The 14437-nt window shown below is 30.9% G+C and overlaps 2 protein-coding genes across 3 annotated transcripts; one reads left to right on the top strand and one right to left on the bottom strand.

Moving 5' to 3' along the window:
* Positions 1-2529: 2529 nt before the first annotated feature.
* LOC105209575 (uncharacterized) lies at positions 2530-6551 on the bottom strand. 2 transcript variants are annotated; one of them, XM_011180017.3, is made up of 4 exons: positions 5345-6551; positions 4790-5287; positions 4031-4309; positions 2530-3967 (listed from the first exon to the last, which is right to left on the bottom strand). In XM_011180017.3, exons 2-4 carry the CDS (start codon positions 5234-5236, stop codon positions 3758-3760), a joined length of 936 nt encoding a protein of 311 aa, XP_011178319.1. In that variant the 5' UTR covers positions 5237-5287; positions 5345-6551; the 3' UTR covers positions 2530-3757. The 2 variants fall into 2 exon arrangements, with proteins under 2 accessions (XP_011178319.1, XP_011178320.1); XM_011180018.3 differs by having other exon boundaries at positions 2530-3946; positions 5345-6549.
* Positions 6552-9242: 2691 nt separating this feature from the next.
* LOC105209574 (uncharacterized) lies at positions 9243-13970 on the top strand. Its single transcript, XM_011180015.3, has 2 exons — positions 9243-9416; positions 10075-13970. Exons 1-2 carry the CDS (start codon positions 9361-9363, stop codon positions 12185-12187), a joined length of 2169 nt encoding a protein of 722 aa, XP_011178317.1. The 5' UTR covers positions 9243-9360; the 3' UTR covers positions 12188-13970.
* Positions 13971-14437: the final 467 nt, after the last annotated feature.

Raw genomic sequence — 14437 nt, 5'->3', positions numbered from 1 at the left:
CAGAGAACAACTATTATGCGAAAAATGAAATATCAGAATTACAAAGAAAACGCTGATGCCTTTCTTTCTACTACAGTAAATCATGCTTTCAATGACCAACTTGTACGTAAATACTATAATGATCCAATAATTATTTACAACTTGTACTTACTGTACGAGATGCTCTGCCGTTATTATTCTGCGTTATTTTTGCTTCGATCTCTCAAAATTGCATTCCCACCCTTATTTGTCGGTAATATTCTACTGAGAGTACAAATTAAGCACAACGTTCTCTAGATCATGCTCTCTTCTCTCTCAATCTCTCTCATTTACTATTGCTTCTCTGCATTACCTCGTTGTCGTGAATTCTCTAGTTACTTGTAACACAAGAATTCACTAGTGCAATTCACCAATTCATACCAGCCGTACTGCAGGGAGGGTTGTAAAAGCTGTCTATGTATGTATGTGCAATGGACATGCATCCTCGACCGTCATAAGCTGAAAAGAAGTATTATATGTACATGTATGTGTGTACATGTGTTGATGCAACTTTTATTGCAAACATGTTGCTTTGGCTTTCTTTTGCATTGATAGTAACGAATACTTAGTAGCTTGATACCTGTTGCGTGTACATATTTCCGGTTAATAAAAGGATTAGAAAGACAATATCATAATTATATCAGTAATTTACAATTAATAAATTACTCACCCAAATATAAATTCAACGATAATTATGGATATATTTTTTTTGTTCCGTTTTGTTCAGACCTAGGTTCTCTTCATTGTATATATATATATATATGTATGAATTAATGTAGAAAGGTGAGCAGCTGCTATTTCCCAAACCTGTTATGCTTCCTTTTATATATACAAATTAATATACCACATCACAGAATTAATCGTTTAACTTAACCTCACAAACATAAACAGATCAAATGGATTTATGAACAAGTAAGGAAAGGCTAAGTTCGAATGCAACCCAAAAATATGTCCAGGTGCCTGAAAGACTTAATTTTAATAAATTAACTATGATAGTGTAAATTGGTGAATAACTGCACAGATCTAATTCATATAATATTTGTCACAAGTTACAATGCGCTGAAAAATAAATCCCCCATCATACGATACTGAAGTCCAATTCTTAATTCTTAAATTATTATAGCTCAATTCAAACTAAATTATAATACTTTACGCTCTTTTTTAAATAATACCAGTTGCCGTATTATAAGTCTGCAAAGTTTCTTAGTTACGCTGCACGGACAGAGGTACGGACGTGCAGACAGGTACCTAGATACTTAATTCGTTACTCGTCATGTTGATTGTTTTAATGCAATCTCAAGGACTTTGATTAATTTTTCCTAAATATCACATATATTTTGAAAATTTCATATAAGGAATTCATAATTGAGCAAAAATTATTTTGTGGCTTTTCTAACTGGGCATGTATATCTACATATACATTCTACATACATTTTATGTTATTTTATAATTGTTATTAGTTAGATATCTGTACTGCCAATTTAAGTACTACTCGTCTATGGCCATTACAATAATTCATAAGTACATTTTGCACATTAGAAGTAGGCGGATATCGCAAACTTTGCATCATTATGCAAGCACCGTGTCGAAGTACTCGTTGAGTAGTAGTAATGTCACGTTTTCGTGTTATATTTGTAAAAGTAATTGAATGTTCCTTTCTACTAAGAATTCTTGTTATATTACTCTAAGAAATATTCACATATAGATATTTATGTACTTACGTATCTATGCTAAAATCTTTACACATTAACAACAATGTTTGATGGTTGTTATCAATGACACCTCCTCTTTATGGCTGAGGAATACATTAAAAAGTTTTATTGGTAAATATTGTTGAGCATCGAAATGAAAAAGTACAGGACATTTTAATAATTCCTAATGTTATTCTATGAATGACAATGTTTAAATTGTAAGTATTCCTATGGATAACTTTACTTTACTTGAAACTTTGTATATTTCATTATTTAAGAATTTTACAAACAGTGTATATGTGTGTGCCGATGTAATAGGCATAAACAGATAACTTCATGTGATCGTTGCTATAAATGTTTCTAACTTAACAATATGCAAAAGAGCATTTATCTAAAAACATGGTCAACACAGTTTTAAACACTCTATTCAGCATTGACCACGATAATTGCTTGCATCAAGAAAGAAATACCCAATACAGCCTGAGATTTGCATAAATCATGTACGAACATTGCTATAACGTTCTGCATTTCAAACATCCTCGATATTGCAAAATTCCAAGTGAGTTTCGGATTTACTCATTTATTCGACTGTCATTTTATAAATAACCGAGCTACGATTTTTCATATCCACATATCAATGATTGTTTCAAAACATATTAACAAAATATTGCTATTGAAAGCAATATACGTATTTTGTAATCCGAGACTATATACAATTTTTTATGCAGTTTTATGATTCAATAATACATATGATGTGTTCTTAGCACAAATCTAACAATGACAAAATAAAATATTCCATAAAATAAAAATGTATGCATGAGATGAAAACTGAATACAATTATAATGAAAAAGATCAAAAAGTTAACTATATAAAACGTTAATTTGGCAATAACGATTAAACATTTTCATAAGATAACCAAATTTCCTAGCAACACAGCATTTTATAATTGAACACAAATGGAGTTGTTGTGAAAATGTTATTGATTCATAATACTATCAGAAGAATGTACAGAAAAGTTCCAAGAATCGGATTAATAAATATTTGTTTGGTGTCAAAACTGTTGAAAAATAAGCGAAAATCTGGACTTTTTATTTATCAACCGATATTTATTTTTTTTTATTTTTTATTGTAGCTAAATGCAGTTGTAGCAGTTTTCGATGCCTCGCGGCAGACGGTTGGCGTCTCACATACAAAGCAGTCTGCAAAAAACATATTTGCATAGGTAAAATATATGTTTGTAAGTTTAATATAAGCTATGCAATAAATTGTATAAAAAATAAAAGTTAAAAAATTAATTATAAGATCAGTGTAAACCATGGCATAGTGTTCATTTTAAAAATTTATCAAAACTTACTGTTCACGTTCACTGTAACTTGCACCATAAAAATATGCAACACATTTGATGTTTCATTCTATTATAATAATTTCTTCGTGTAGATAATTCAAGTTAACTTTTTTGGACCATGTTTCGCGCTGCTAATATATGACTTAGATAAATACTTATTTTTGTAACAGACACAATGTATGCCATAAATTAATCAAATGAGAAGCCACTCAAACACATTTTTTTTACAAATAAATTTATTATAACTTGAATGGAAATAGGTGTCACATCTATATCCTATAATATATTAATAATTTATAAGGGTTGCAAATATGTATATGCACACCCTTGCTTTTTATTGTGAAAATATCATTATGGAACCTATGATTAACGGATGTTATTTATGGAAATGTTGAGTTAATTTTTCGCAATTCCGTCTAATACATACATAATTAAGAGTATTGTGGAATAAATTTGGTACTGCCAGAAAATATGTCTTTTATGGTATTCTGCTAGTTTATCATTTAAGCATGGGATTTATATATATATTTATATATATATATATATATATGAGCAAGGTGTGTATGTTCACATTTATAGTGCAATATGTGTGTACATAGTAAGTGTACATATGTATATATTCACGTACGTAACATTCGAATATATCTCTTTTCAAACACATATGGATATTTCATATTTAAATCATTTTTAAGTTTTTTTGTTTTAGAAGCAGCTTACTGCATTGAAATAACAACGCCAGTACATACGTCCTCCATTGCCGATTCCATTTCGACCAACAATACCACTTAAACCACCAGAATCGTCATCTGTTGCTGCAGGACCCGTAAGCATAGCCACATCTTCGACGTTGCCAAGGTTTTCTCCCAAATCCAAGTCATTGCTTCCTCTTCTCTGAAAGCTCTTTGCCATTAACTGAAAATTTCTCACACACATGCCCAAATCTCAATGCAATTATGCTTTTATTATCCAACTTACAGTTTCGCCAGTGGCACGATTTATCGAATTTAAATCTTTGAAATCGTAATCCATTACAACTGAAGGATCATCATCGCTGTACATATGATTACCATTAATTTGCTCATAATCATCATCATTACTATGATCATTATCCTCCCTAATGTTGGCGTTTTTAGCGTATTTATTATTGTGGTCCGCATAAAAATCGCTTATTTTGCGCCGTTCTTGTTCTAGAGCATGATGTAGAGCAACCATAAGTCGATCTAATAAAAGAGCAGCTCGCTTCGGTACTACCATCTAAAAAGTAAATTTATCCGTTGACGTATAAGTAATTGTTAATTATGGTGCACGGTTAACTACTTGCCGTAACAAGACGAGGCTGTATTAAATATTCATCTGTACATAACTATGTTAGTTCAAAGAGTGCATTAACATATAGATATGCATGCACTTTAAATTAAGATTTTATTTTCATTCAAAATTTTGAATAGTTAAAATACTTGATTAAGATTCTTTACTATCTTTGGATATTGGCAAAAAATATGCTAATTTCATTTTATATAGAAAGAAACTATTCTCCAATTAATTTTCTTAGAATTAGAATTGCATTAGAAGTTAGGAACAATATATAAAAATGGTCAATCCATACAAAATAATGTTTTCATTGGCTATACAGATTTTATTTCTATCAAAGAGTTATCATTGCTTTGATTGCTTTGATCTAACCATCGGCTATTTTCATTATTAGTTACATTATTATCACTAGCAATAACTCACCGGATACTCATCATAATTGGCTTCAACCCGATCATCAAGACTAAAAATTTCCTCAGGCTGTCCACTACCAATGCGTCGTTTGTTGTTGACAGTTGGTTTATCTTCGGTATCACCATTGCTATTATTGCTAAAGGGTCTCTTCCCTGCAATGGCAATACTGTTTGCTTTCATACCTGTTGAATGCGCCCCATTTATTAGATAGTGTGCGTCAGCGCCATTTGATATTAGGCGGTTTGCTGATATGTGACAACACATACGTAAGTCGGCAAGTTGGAACAGTATGAATGCAATTAAAACCAAAGCATATTGTTTTTGTGGTGTTCGTACCGAGCCGGGGATAATGGAATAATTACGTTCACGTGAAATTGAAAATACATGAAATTGTTGTTGTTGTCCTATATGACTCTTAATTTCCAACATATTTACTTCGAATGCTTTATGATGCATTTCCAATAATTTATTAGTTCAGTTTGTATATCAGAAATATATTTTTAGAAACTAAAGAAAAAAACCGTCAAATTTGAAGATGATGAAACCAAATATTTATTGACTTACTATGGCACTAATTTGATTACAATAATAAATAGAGATGATCTCTAACAGTTGGTTTAAAATATTTTTCATAAATATTTCATATTTGTTTTCTTTATTAATCTCGAAAATGCAAAGTTTTACAACGATTTAATTCCAAAATTGTTTGTTATCCATCTGTTTGAAAGGTAATATTTAGTTGCACTGGTGCTACTGCGACTTTGCTCATGTCTTTTTATAGTAGAACTTCTTTACTAAGGTCGTATGTGTATACTATATGTACATATTTTTTATTTTGTATTCTTATTTTTATGGTCATTAAAACATGTTTTTTCAATAGCAGCTTCTTAAGTCATTGCCACATCAAACAAAGAAATGCTTTTTCAAAATCATCCGCCTTTCCTATAAATATATATATATATATTTTGCTTATAAATCACCATGCTTCTGGGGATGTTGTAATTAATATTGTCCCACATGCAGTATGTGTATTACATATACCTATCTATACGTATACGTATATACATATGTGGAGTGTGCGAGTTGGTTTCAACCGGGTTGTAATAGTACGGACTTAACATCGTAAAAACAACCATTTTACAACATACTATGAGCGCCTTAAGCGTTTCGAAGAAAATAGCAATGTGGCTATTTCGTCTTGTTAACGAGCAGGACCATTTTCAATAAGTGCATACATTTTTTCACTTATTGTCAATATGATTTCGCACAATACATGCATACAAACAAAAACACAAAAATATATACATATAGTATCCTACATGTCAAGTTAACTACATATATGTCAAGTTAACTAGTTAAGAACTACTTTACCACCAGTAGGAAGTTGTAAGCAAACTACTTGTTCAAACAGTAATAAAAAAAGGTCATGTGTAGAATAAAAAATGGTCAAATAATATAACTCATTACAGAATCTTTCTTTAATTGGTATAAGTCTGATGTGTTTCGATCTAATTGAATTTCAGTCGAGATTTTCTAGGTGTGTACTGGTTTATCTAGGTCATTTGATGGTTCGCTGCAGGTAGATATATACATTTGTGTCCAACTATTTTTAAGAAAGAGTGTATTTAATCTTAAATTATTTAAACTTAATCCGACTTCAGCTTAAACTAAATATTATTTCGTCTTATTAATACCGTCTCACTCACTGATTTCCTATAAAATTATATTTTCATGACTCTTTCACGTTTTATCATACTTCCAATTAGATCTGTATTGGGATGATCGTTTCTTGTATTCACATCAGCAACCAGAGACATATATGTATGTATACTCTTGCATTGTACTTTAGAAAATGTTTAACAAGTTTAATTTATTTATTTTATAAACATTTTATATATACCGAAAATAAAAATGCTTCTTAGTGAGTTTAGACACATACAAATATTATTTTAAAAGTAAATTCCGTTTTTACAGAACTTAAATTTATTAATTAAAAAAAAAAAATACAAAATTAAAAATAATTGAGATGCTTATGTGAGAAATCTATCTTTTAACTTATGCTTTGAAAAATAAAAGGTATATGCACTTGGGGGAGACAAGAGAATGAGAGAGTGAGAAAGAATGAGGAAGAGGGAGTTGTATTGTACAGGAATAATCGAAATAATAAAATGGGGTATACAAATTTAATATTTAATATATTTTTTCAATTTGTACATTATCTTCAATCAGAGTAGTTATAGGTGTAGCGGATATATATATGTCGTTATTGTAACGAAGTATGAAAATATATTCGTGATCGTTGTATATGTTGTAGATTTCTGGAGAATACATAATCAATCGTTGTTCCCGATTTTGTTGTGGAAATTTTCCGATCGTTATGCAGTCGCAAGGACGCCTCCTCAGCAAAATTTACATTAGAGTCACCACAGAGAATCAATGGTATGAGATTATCACCCCTACCAAGGAGAGCAGCACCGCCATAAGGTTAGGATATATGTAGATCGCTGCGATTACAATTTCTTCTTCAAACTAAAACTGCAAAATTATCGATGGCACTATAGATAGTATCGATTGATGCCAATTTTTCAAATATTAAGCGATTATTTTAAAACATTATAGGGGGCAATTTAGATCCTGGTGCAAATGGTCTTCCATCTTTGCAATTGCAAAATAGCGAGCATATATTTGCTTTTACACTAACAAAATGTACAGGCATGCAATTGCTAAACCCTTGCAAATAAGCAACACTAAGCCACCTTTGTATTGGTGCAACACACTATTACAAATTGCTATTTAGCTATTTACCATTAGCTGTTGTCAAAAATGAAAAACAATGTCATAAAAATGAAAAAAAAATAGAATAAACTTGTTAAAAGGGAAAAAGAGAAGGGAATAATAACAAATGGAACGAAAATGAAATTAAAAGTGTACTGGATTAAATGTTTACAACATAATAGTTTACAACAGATGCACAAGATTCTGAATTGCCCTTATATAGCAAATTTGCATCGCTTCGTGCATTTTAAATATATAATATATTATGTTTTCATGAGGACTAAAATATAATTTTTTTGTTGAGAAAATATATTTTTTCTCGATATTTTCAAAATAACGGATACTAGAATTACCAAATCCAATAATATCAAATCGAAATATATTTAGTTTTTGACACACTACTATAAGTGAGCACAATAGATAGCAACACCTACTCCACGAATATTCGGTCGTTTACAGTTTATATTTGACGACACAAGTGAAGTTTGATCTGTTGACGTCATTCATCAGATCCCGTGTGATCCTGAGAATGAACTGGAAGACTTTGGCAATTAAGGGTATACATATGCTGATAATCCTTTCCTTTGGCGAATGAATTCAAGCATTTGTTTATCAATAGTTTCCAAACAATTCAACGAAAGTTTTCGGAATTTATCTCGTAAATATCCGACCATGATAAAAACGTAAATCGTCATTTGTTGTAGTTATTCATAATCCTTCGATAATAGTTATACGTGACAGAGCGACATATACTAAGGATTGCGACTGTTTTTTATCATACTCATACATAATTTCAGAATAAGTACTTCCTTGAGATGCATTTACAGTGACGGCACAAGCACAAACGATTACTATTACCGTACAAAGACGTTTTTATTCATTTTTAGCACCAGGGGTTATTAACTGTAAATATACTCACCTACTTTAATAAAGACATCTTACAAAATGACCGATATTTTCGCTATATACATACTTTTCTCAAAGTCAAGCAATCGAATACATATCCTTCCTCTTTCTCCAACAATAATAACAACTACACAAATTTATCACCTCGAAGAATAAATGCATTTTATAACAATTATCATCATTTCCTATCCACAATTATTTCGCAGCACAACCAAAATCAAAACTGTGAACAGAAATATCTGATTAAAAAACGAACAAATAATAACAAATAATAACAAAAAACAAACACTATTTTCAATTACTCACTTCATTACGAGAAAAGGCGAAGTTAAATATATTCGTCTAAAGGTATGTGCTAAAATATCATACATATTATGGGTAGTTAAATTATCTTACACTTATGTATATAGAAAAATAGCATAATTGCTAAATATAACCTTAATTACTCAATATCTTTCATTGAAATATGGCATTCAAGAAATAGTTTCATTTATTATATGTGAAATGAAAATAACCAAGCAATTACAGTTAATTTTATTATTAATACTTAATTTGACAATTTGAAGGAAATATTAATCTGTTTAATTTTTTCTACATACATATGAACATATATACATATGTACCATCTACCTAACCGACAGAGTTGCTGTTGTTCTTATCTATCCATATACAAATATGTATATCTTATATACCAACTCGTAACAGTAAATGTCATACTATTAAGTTAGAAGAAGCTTGCAGCATCCCTGTTCGTTTATTTGAGCATGCGCTTGAACGGAATTGTATTTATCATGTTAAAGGGACTGTCAAAATGAAAACTTAAAACCTCGATATTAAATTAAAAAGTAAAATATATTTAGAATCTACAGACCGGGAAATATTATTGCCATTAAAGGAAAATGCGAACACCCCATTACGACAAAATTAAACGAAAATACCACGACATGAGTAATGAGTAAGCGACTTATCGGTCAAATGTGAAAAATTATGTTTTCGTAATATAATTTCCTATTGTGTGACAGGAGAAATAATTACACTAGGAAAAAAATGTGTGATATATACGTATATGACATAGTAAAACTATGTATGTAAACATTAGCAGTGCATAACAGCAGTGTTTTAACTTTATATAATTATATTTTTAATTTAATTCTTATATAATTAAATAACGAGAAATTGTTTTTTTTTTAATGCAATAACTTGATGTTAAAATATTGGGTACTTTTTTGAAAAACATTACAAACAGTTTAGTACTCTCGGCTATGATTATATCGTACTCTTGTGTCTCAATTGCTATTGCGAAATCTTTCGAAAATTCGACAAATAACTTACTCAACCTGAAGTTCATACATCTACCGACTTTTGATAAGTTTTCATTCACTTTGAAGTTTACTTGAGGACTAGTTTAAGGTTTTACTTTTTTCATACCAGTAACTTAATATAATTATTGTAGCTATATTCATAAATTATGATGACTGATATAAAAATAATGTAAGAATATATATGTATGTATATATTTTTTCTAACATTTTTAAGTTTTTCAAGAAGTTTTATTAGAGTTTAATAAATTCACAATATGGGTATAAATTATTATCTTTAATTTATTTTTCTAGGCGAAAATATCTGTTGGACCCGAAATATATGACAAAACGTGACCTCCAATACTATTACCGATACTATCACAGCGCGGATAAACGTCGACTTCATTGTAAAAAAATCATATTTATTGTATTGTGTGTGTGTTTTGTCGCTTATCTTTTTGTTGATTATAACATTCGTACAAAAATCATTAAATTTCGTGATCGTTTCGAGTTTTTGGCTCGAATTGATGCCGCATATAACGTTAGTCAAACGTATTTTGTAAACACTCCAGGTTGTCACATTCCACACTTTGATATGAATAACTATCGTTTAATGCAATATATAAGATCACCCCAAAATCTAACTTGTAAGAAAGCTATAACCCGAACTAGCGAAGTGGGTTCACGTTTGTGGTGGACCATAACCGACAAAGAATTAATGTATTATTATAAATTAAATGATACAAGCAACATCGATTGCCACTATAGTCCACTGAAACACAACTACAAAATTTCAAACAATATATTCGGTGATATAGTTCCATTCAAATTGCTTTTCAACCAGTCTATTGAAATTGCACCCGATATAGAATTTATTCGTGTTCGTTGCTCAGACATATATAGGCAATACTTCTATGAAGACTACCACTTTTTTGCCGTAAATAAGACACAACAAAGAATGAGTTATGCTGAGAAAAAGCAGAAAAATAAAAGGTTAAAAAAAGCTAATGAAAATGAAAACCCTAGCGGCTACTTACACGAAAAGGACAATGATATAAGTGAGCCTACCCAAAAGCTTTCTGTAATGATTATAGGAATTGACAGTGTATCACATTTAAACTTTTTACGATATATGAAGCGTTCTGTGGATTACATTCGAAAGCGCTTAAATTATGTAGAATTTTGGGGTTTCAATAAAGTGGGCGACAATACATATCCCAATCTAATTCCACTTCTTACTGGGCTTGCTGCAGATGAGTTCAAATTAGCATGCATGCATGCAAAGGAATTACATAATATCGATTGTCCATTTATATGGAAACGATTCACAGATGCTGGATATAGGACTTCTTTCCTCGAGGATGTCGCTAGAAATAGTCTTTTCAGTATGGACAATATTTTCAGCCATCCACCAACTGACTATTATATACGACCCATTGTCAAGGAAATGGAGAATCGTGTTGGTTATTATTACTCTGTAAGCCTGAATTTATGTATGGGAGGACGACGCACGATTGATTTGGTACTACAAATGATTCATAAGCTGACACCATTCCTCAAAAAAGAGAATTTCTTTTCATTCTTTTGGCTTGCGTCCATGACCCACGATTTTATATATATGCCAAAATTACTGGATAATGATTTTGTTGATTTATTTGAACGTTTTCAAAAAACTGAGGTTTTTAATAAAACAATAATTCTACTGCTGAGCGATCAAGGCTTACGCTGGAGCTCTTTTCGTCGTACATACCAAGGCATGATGGAGGAACGCCAACCACTACTCATAACCATTTATCCGTCATGGTTTAAGCAAAGGTACGCCGAAGCTGTTGCTAATTTGGAAATCAATGCCAATCGTTTAACAACTTTCTATGATGTGTACGCAACAATTTTAGATCTACTTCATTTACATAACTTAGAACCATCAAACCTAAAAGCACGCTCTAGGGAGCTACACGATTTTGATACAATTCCCAGAGGTATCAGCTTATTTCTTCCAGTGCCCGAGACACGCACTTGTGAAAACGCGGGAATTGCTTCACAATGGTGCACATGTTATCAGCGAACCGAATTGCAAACAAATGATGGGCGAGTACAGGAAGCGGCGCGTTATGTGGTCAAACTGATCAACGAACAACTGAAACCGTATCCGCAATGCAGGGCAATATATTTAAACTCAATCATGGAAGCAGTTTTGTTAACACCACATCATACTATTGTCAAGGACATTAATAATGATTATGATATCGACATTTCCTTACGATTACAAACTAAACCCGGATTGGCAGTATTCGAATCAACTGTACGTATATCAGGGTACACAAAGAAGCTTACCGATACCATAAGTCGACTTAATTTATACGAAAGCCAAAGCTATTGTATAAATAATGAAGCTCTTAAAATGTACTGTTATTGTCACAGATAGAAAAACAAAAGTAAAGCTATTATAAAATATATCAAAAACAACTTAAAGCATACAATAAACGTTTATAGCATTTCTTTAAAAGAACAGAAAATAAGACAATTAGTATTTAAATACGACCTTTGCAGTTTATTTATTAAAATACATATTTTATTAATCATCTGACAACATTTAAATCAACATATTATCGTATCCGCCACAGTAAAAATTAAAAAATTAAAACAAACACAAATTGAGACAAGTACATATATTGCGTATATGTATCTATAAAATAATATCAGACTCCAAAATCCAACAATAATATGTATAATTAAACAAAATGGAAATAACATAAAATATTACGTACTCACATGTGTACATAGTGTTTTTAAGTGATTTTAATCTGAAGAGGATGAAGAAATGGTAAGCAGCAGATCACTGTCATTATAATATTTCGCTGATAAGGATGGACATGGCTTCAAAAAATTGTCCAACCTTGTTTGTCTTGAACTCATGTATATTGATGTTAGCTATTTAGATACAAAATGATCTGTCTCTTCATCAAATGCGGTTATGCGGTTATGCGGTTATGCTTGCAGCTTGGTGCTCTTCATATGAAAGGGATTCCTATCTGCTTCAAGCAGATCAAATCTTCAAAGCCGCCATCATGTGCTAAATCCAAAATGTTTTGCTTAATTTCAGGGAGGAAATTAACTTTTGCAGTACTTATTACACATTCTGGTTATATTTTTTCCCAACATGATTCATTGTTGATTGCATTCTTGATGTTATATTTTTCCAAAATGTTTATTTGAAGATTTAAGTCGAGGTTGGATCAGAGCTGTTGTATTTTTCGGAAGGTACTCAATCATGGCAACATCGGATTGGATCAGAGCTGTTGTATTTTTCGGAAGGTACTCAAACATGGCAACATCGGATAGTTCGAATAAATTAGTACGATGTCCTGGTACATTATCCAAAACTAGCAAATATTTGTTCACATCTGTATAAAAGTGATTTTTGAACCAATCCTCAAAAGTAGCTTTAACAATCCATGCTTTCTTGTTGGATCTCCATATGACGGGTAATTGATTTATATTTTGTCCAATGTACATATATAAAAGTGGACTTAAAATCACCATCAGCAAATAGCAAAATTTGTTGGCGTTAAATAATTCGCCGTATATCGAAAACATGCCTATATTCAAGAAAACCGTATAACGAGCGGTCGTATAGCAAGGTATGAATGTACTATTAGGTTATATATAGTATAAACATTTAACAGCGGTTGTCGCATGCCCAAAATAATTTTTAAAACATAATAGTAAACCTTTACCTTTATAATCATGCTAAATTCAGACCATAACATCAATTTATATGGATTTTCCAATAGAGATTACTTCATTATCATTTGAAGGATTTTTAAATATATTTCTGAATTGTAATTATTCTTAAAATGCATCGTATGCAGTTATCGTGTCAGACATGGCGTATAATAAGATATGTATAGGTTCATGTTGTAATTGCAGTACCTGCAGAAATTAGGCTAATACTGCAAACTGCAAATCTTTTTATCAAGAGTCGCTCATTTGCATAAAAAGCTCAAACTATCACTAAGTACTTTTGAATCATATTGTAAGAAATGAGTGGAAGCTAATTTTTAATCCGAGTTGTTTTTATACTTTATACCCTTTGATTGTTTTAATTTTGACAACAATCATCTCATTGGAGCCCACATATTTTATTCTTTAATATAATATACATTTTAACAGCCACATGGACCCGTGAACCAAAACTATGATTCAACCATTCAACCACCTTCATCACTATGCATAGTGCCCATAATTCATTTGCATTTTTATGGTTTTTTCAAAGATTATTTAAGTTTTATAATTCCACAGTACATTATTTTAATTATTAATGACAACAATCAACAATGGATTTAATTGTTCTTTTAAGGTATTATTGGCGAAGGTTCACGATCATCAAAATCTGACTGTTGGATACTTTAAATAATATTATATGATGTAGGATTTAATATTGTGATGATTATAGTTGCGCTCGGGTCACAGACAATGTCGAAGTAGTTCTTCTTGGTTGACAGAATATTCGAAAATTTGCAACTTAAACTTCTATTTAAATACTATACTAATGCACAGTGCAAATCATAACTTTTTGATTACTTTAATACAAAGCTCATCAGTTGATTATTCAAACGTTAAGAGTTCTTATTAAAGATATAGAAGAAGAACTCAATAACCAAAATTATGAATG

This window comes from Zeugodacus cucurbitae, chromosome 3, assembly GCF_028554725.1.
Source record: "Zeugodacus cucurbitae isolate PBARC_wt_2022May chromosome 3, idZeuCucr1.2, whole genome shotgun sequence".
Taxonomy (NCBI): domain Eukaryota; kingdom Metazoa; phylum Arthropoda; class Insecta; order Diptera; family Tephritidae; genus Zeugodacus; species Zeugodacus cucurbitae.
Note: the sequence above shows the minus strand (reverse complement) of the source record. Positions and strands in the feature narration are given on the sequence as shown.

Bases quoted from the DNA above. Each gene is read 5' to 3' on its own strand.
- LOC105209574 (XM_011180015.3), top strand. From the start codon at position 9,361: ATGCGAACACCCCATTACGACAAAATTAAACGAAAATACCACGACATG. The intron at 9,417-10,074 runs GTAAGCGACTTA...TTATTTTTCTAG, and splicing joins TACCACGACATGAGTAATGA to GCGAAAATATCTGTTGGACC.
- LOC105209575 (XM_011180017.3), bottom strand. From the start codon at position 5,236: ATGCATCATAAAGCATTCGAAGTAAATATGTTGGAAATTAAGAGTCAT. The intron at 4,310-4,789 runs GTGAGTTATTGC...TTTACTTTTTAG, and splicing joins CCAATTATGATGAGTATCCG to ATGGTAGTACCGAAGCGAGC. The intron at 3,968-4,030 runs GTAAGTTGGATA...AGAAATTTTCAG, and splicing joins ATCGTGCCACTGGCGAAACT to TTAATGGCAAAGAGCTTTCA.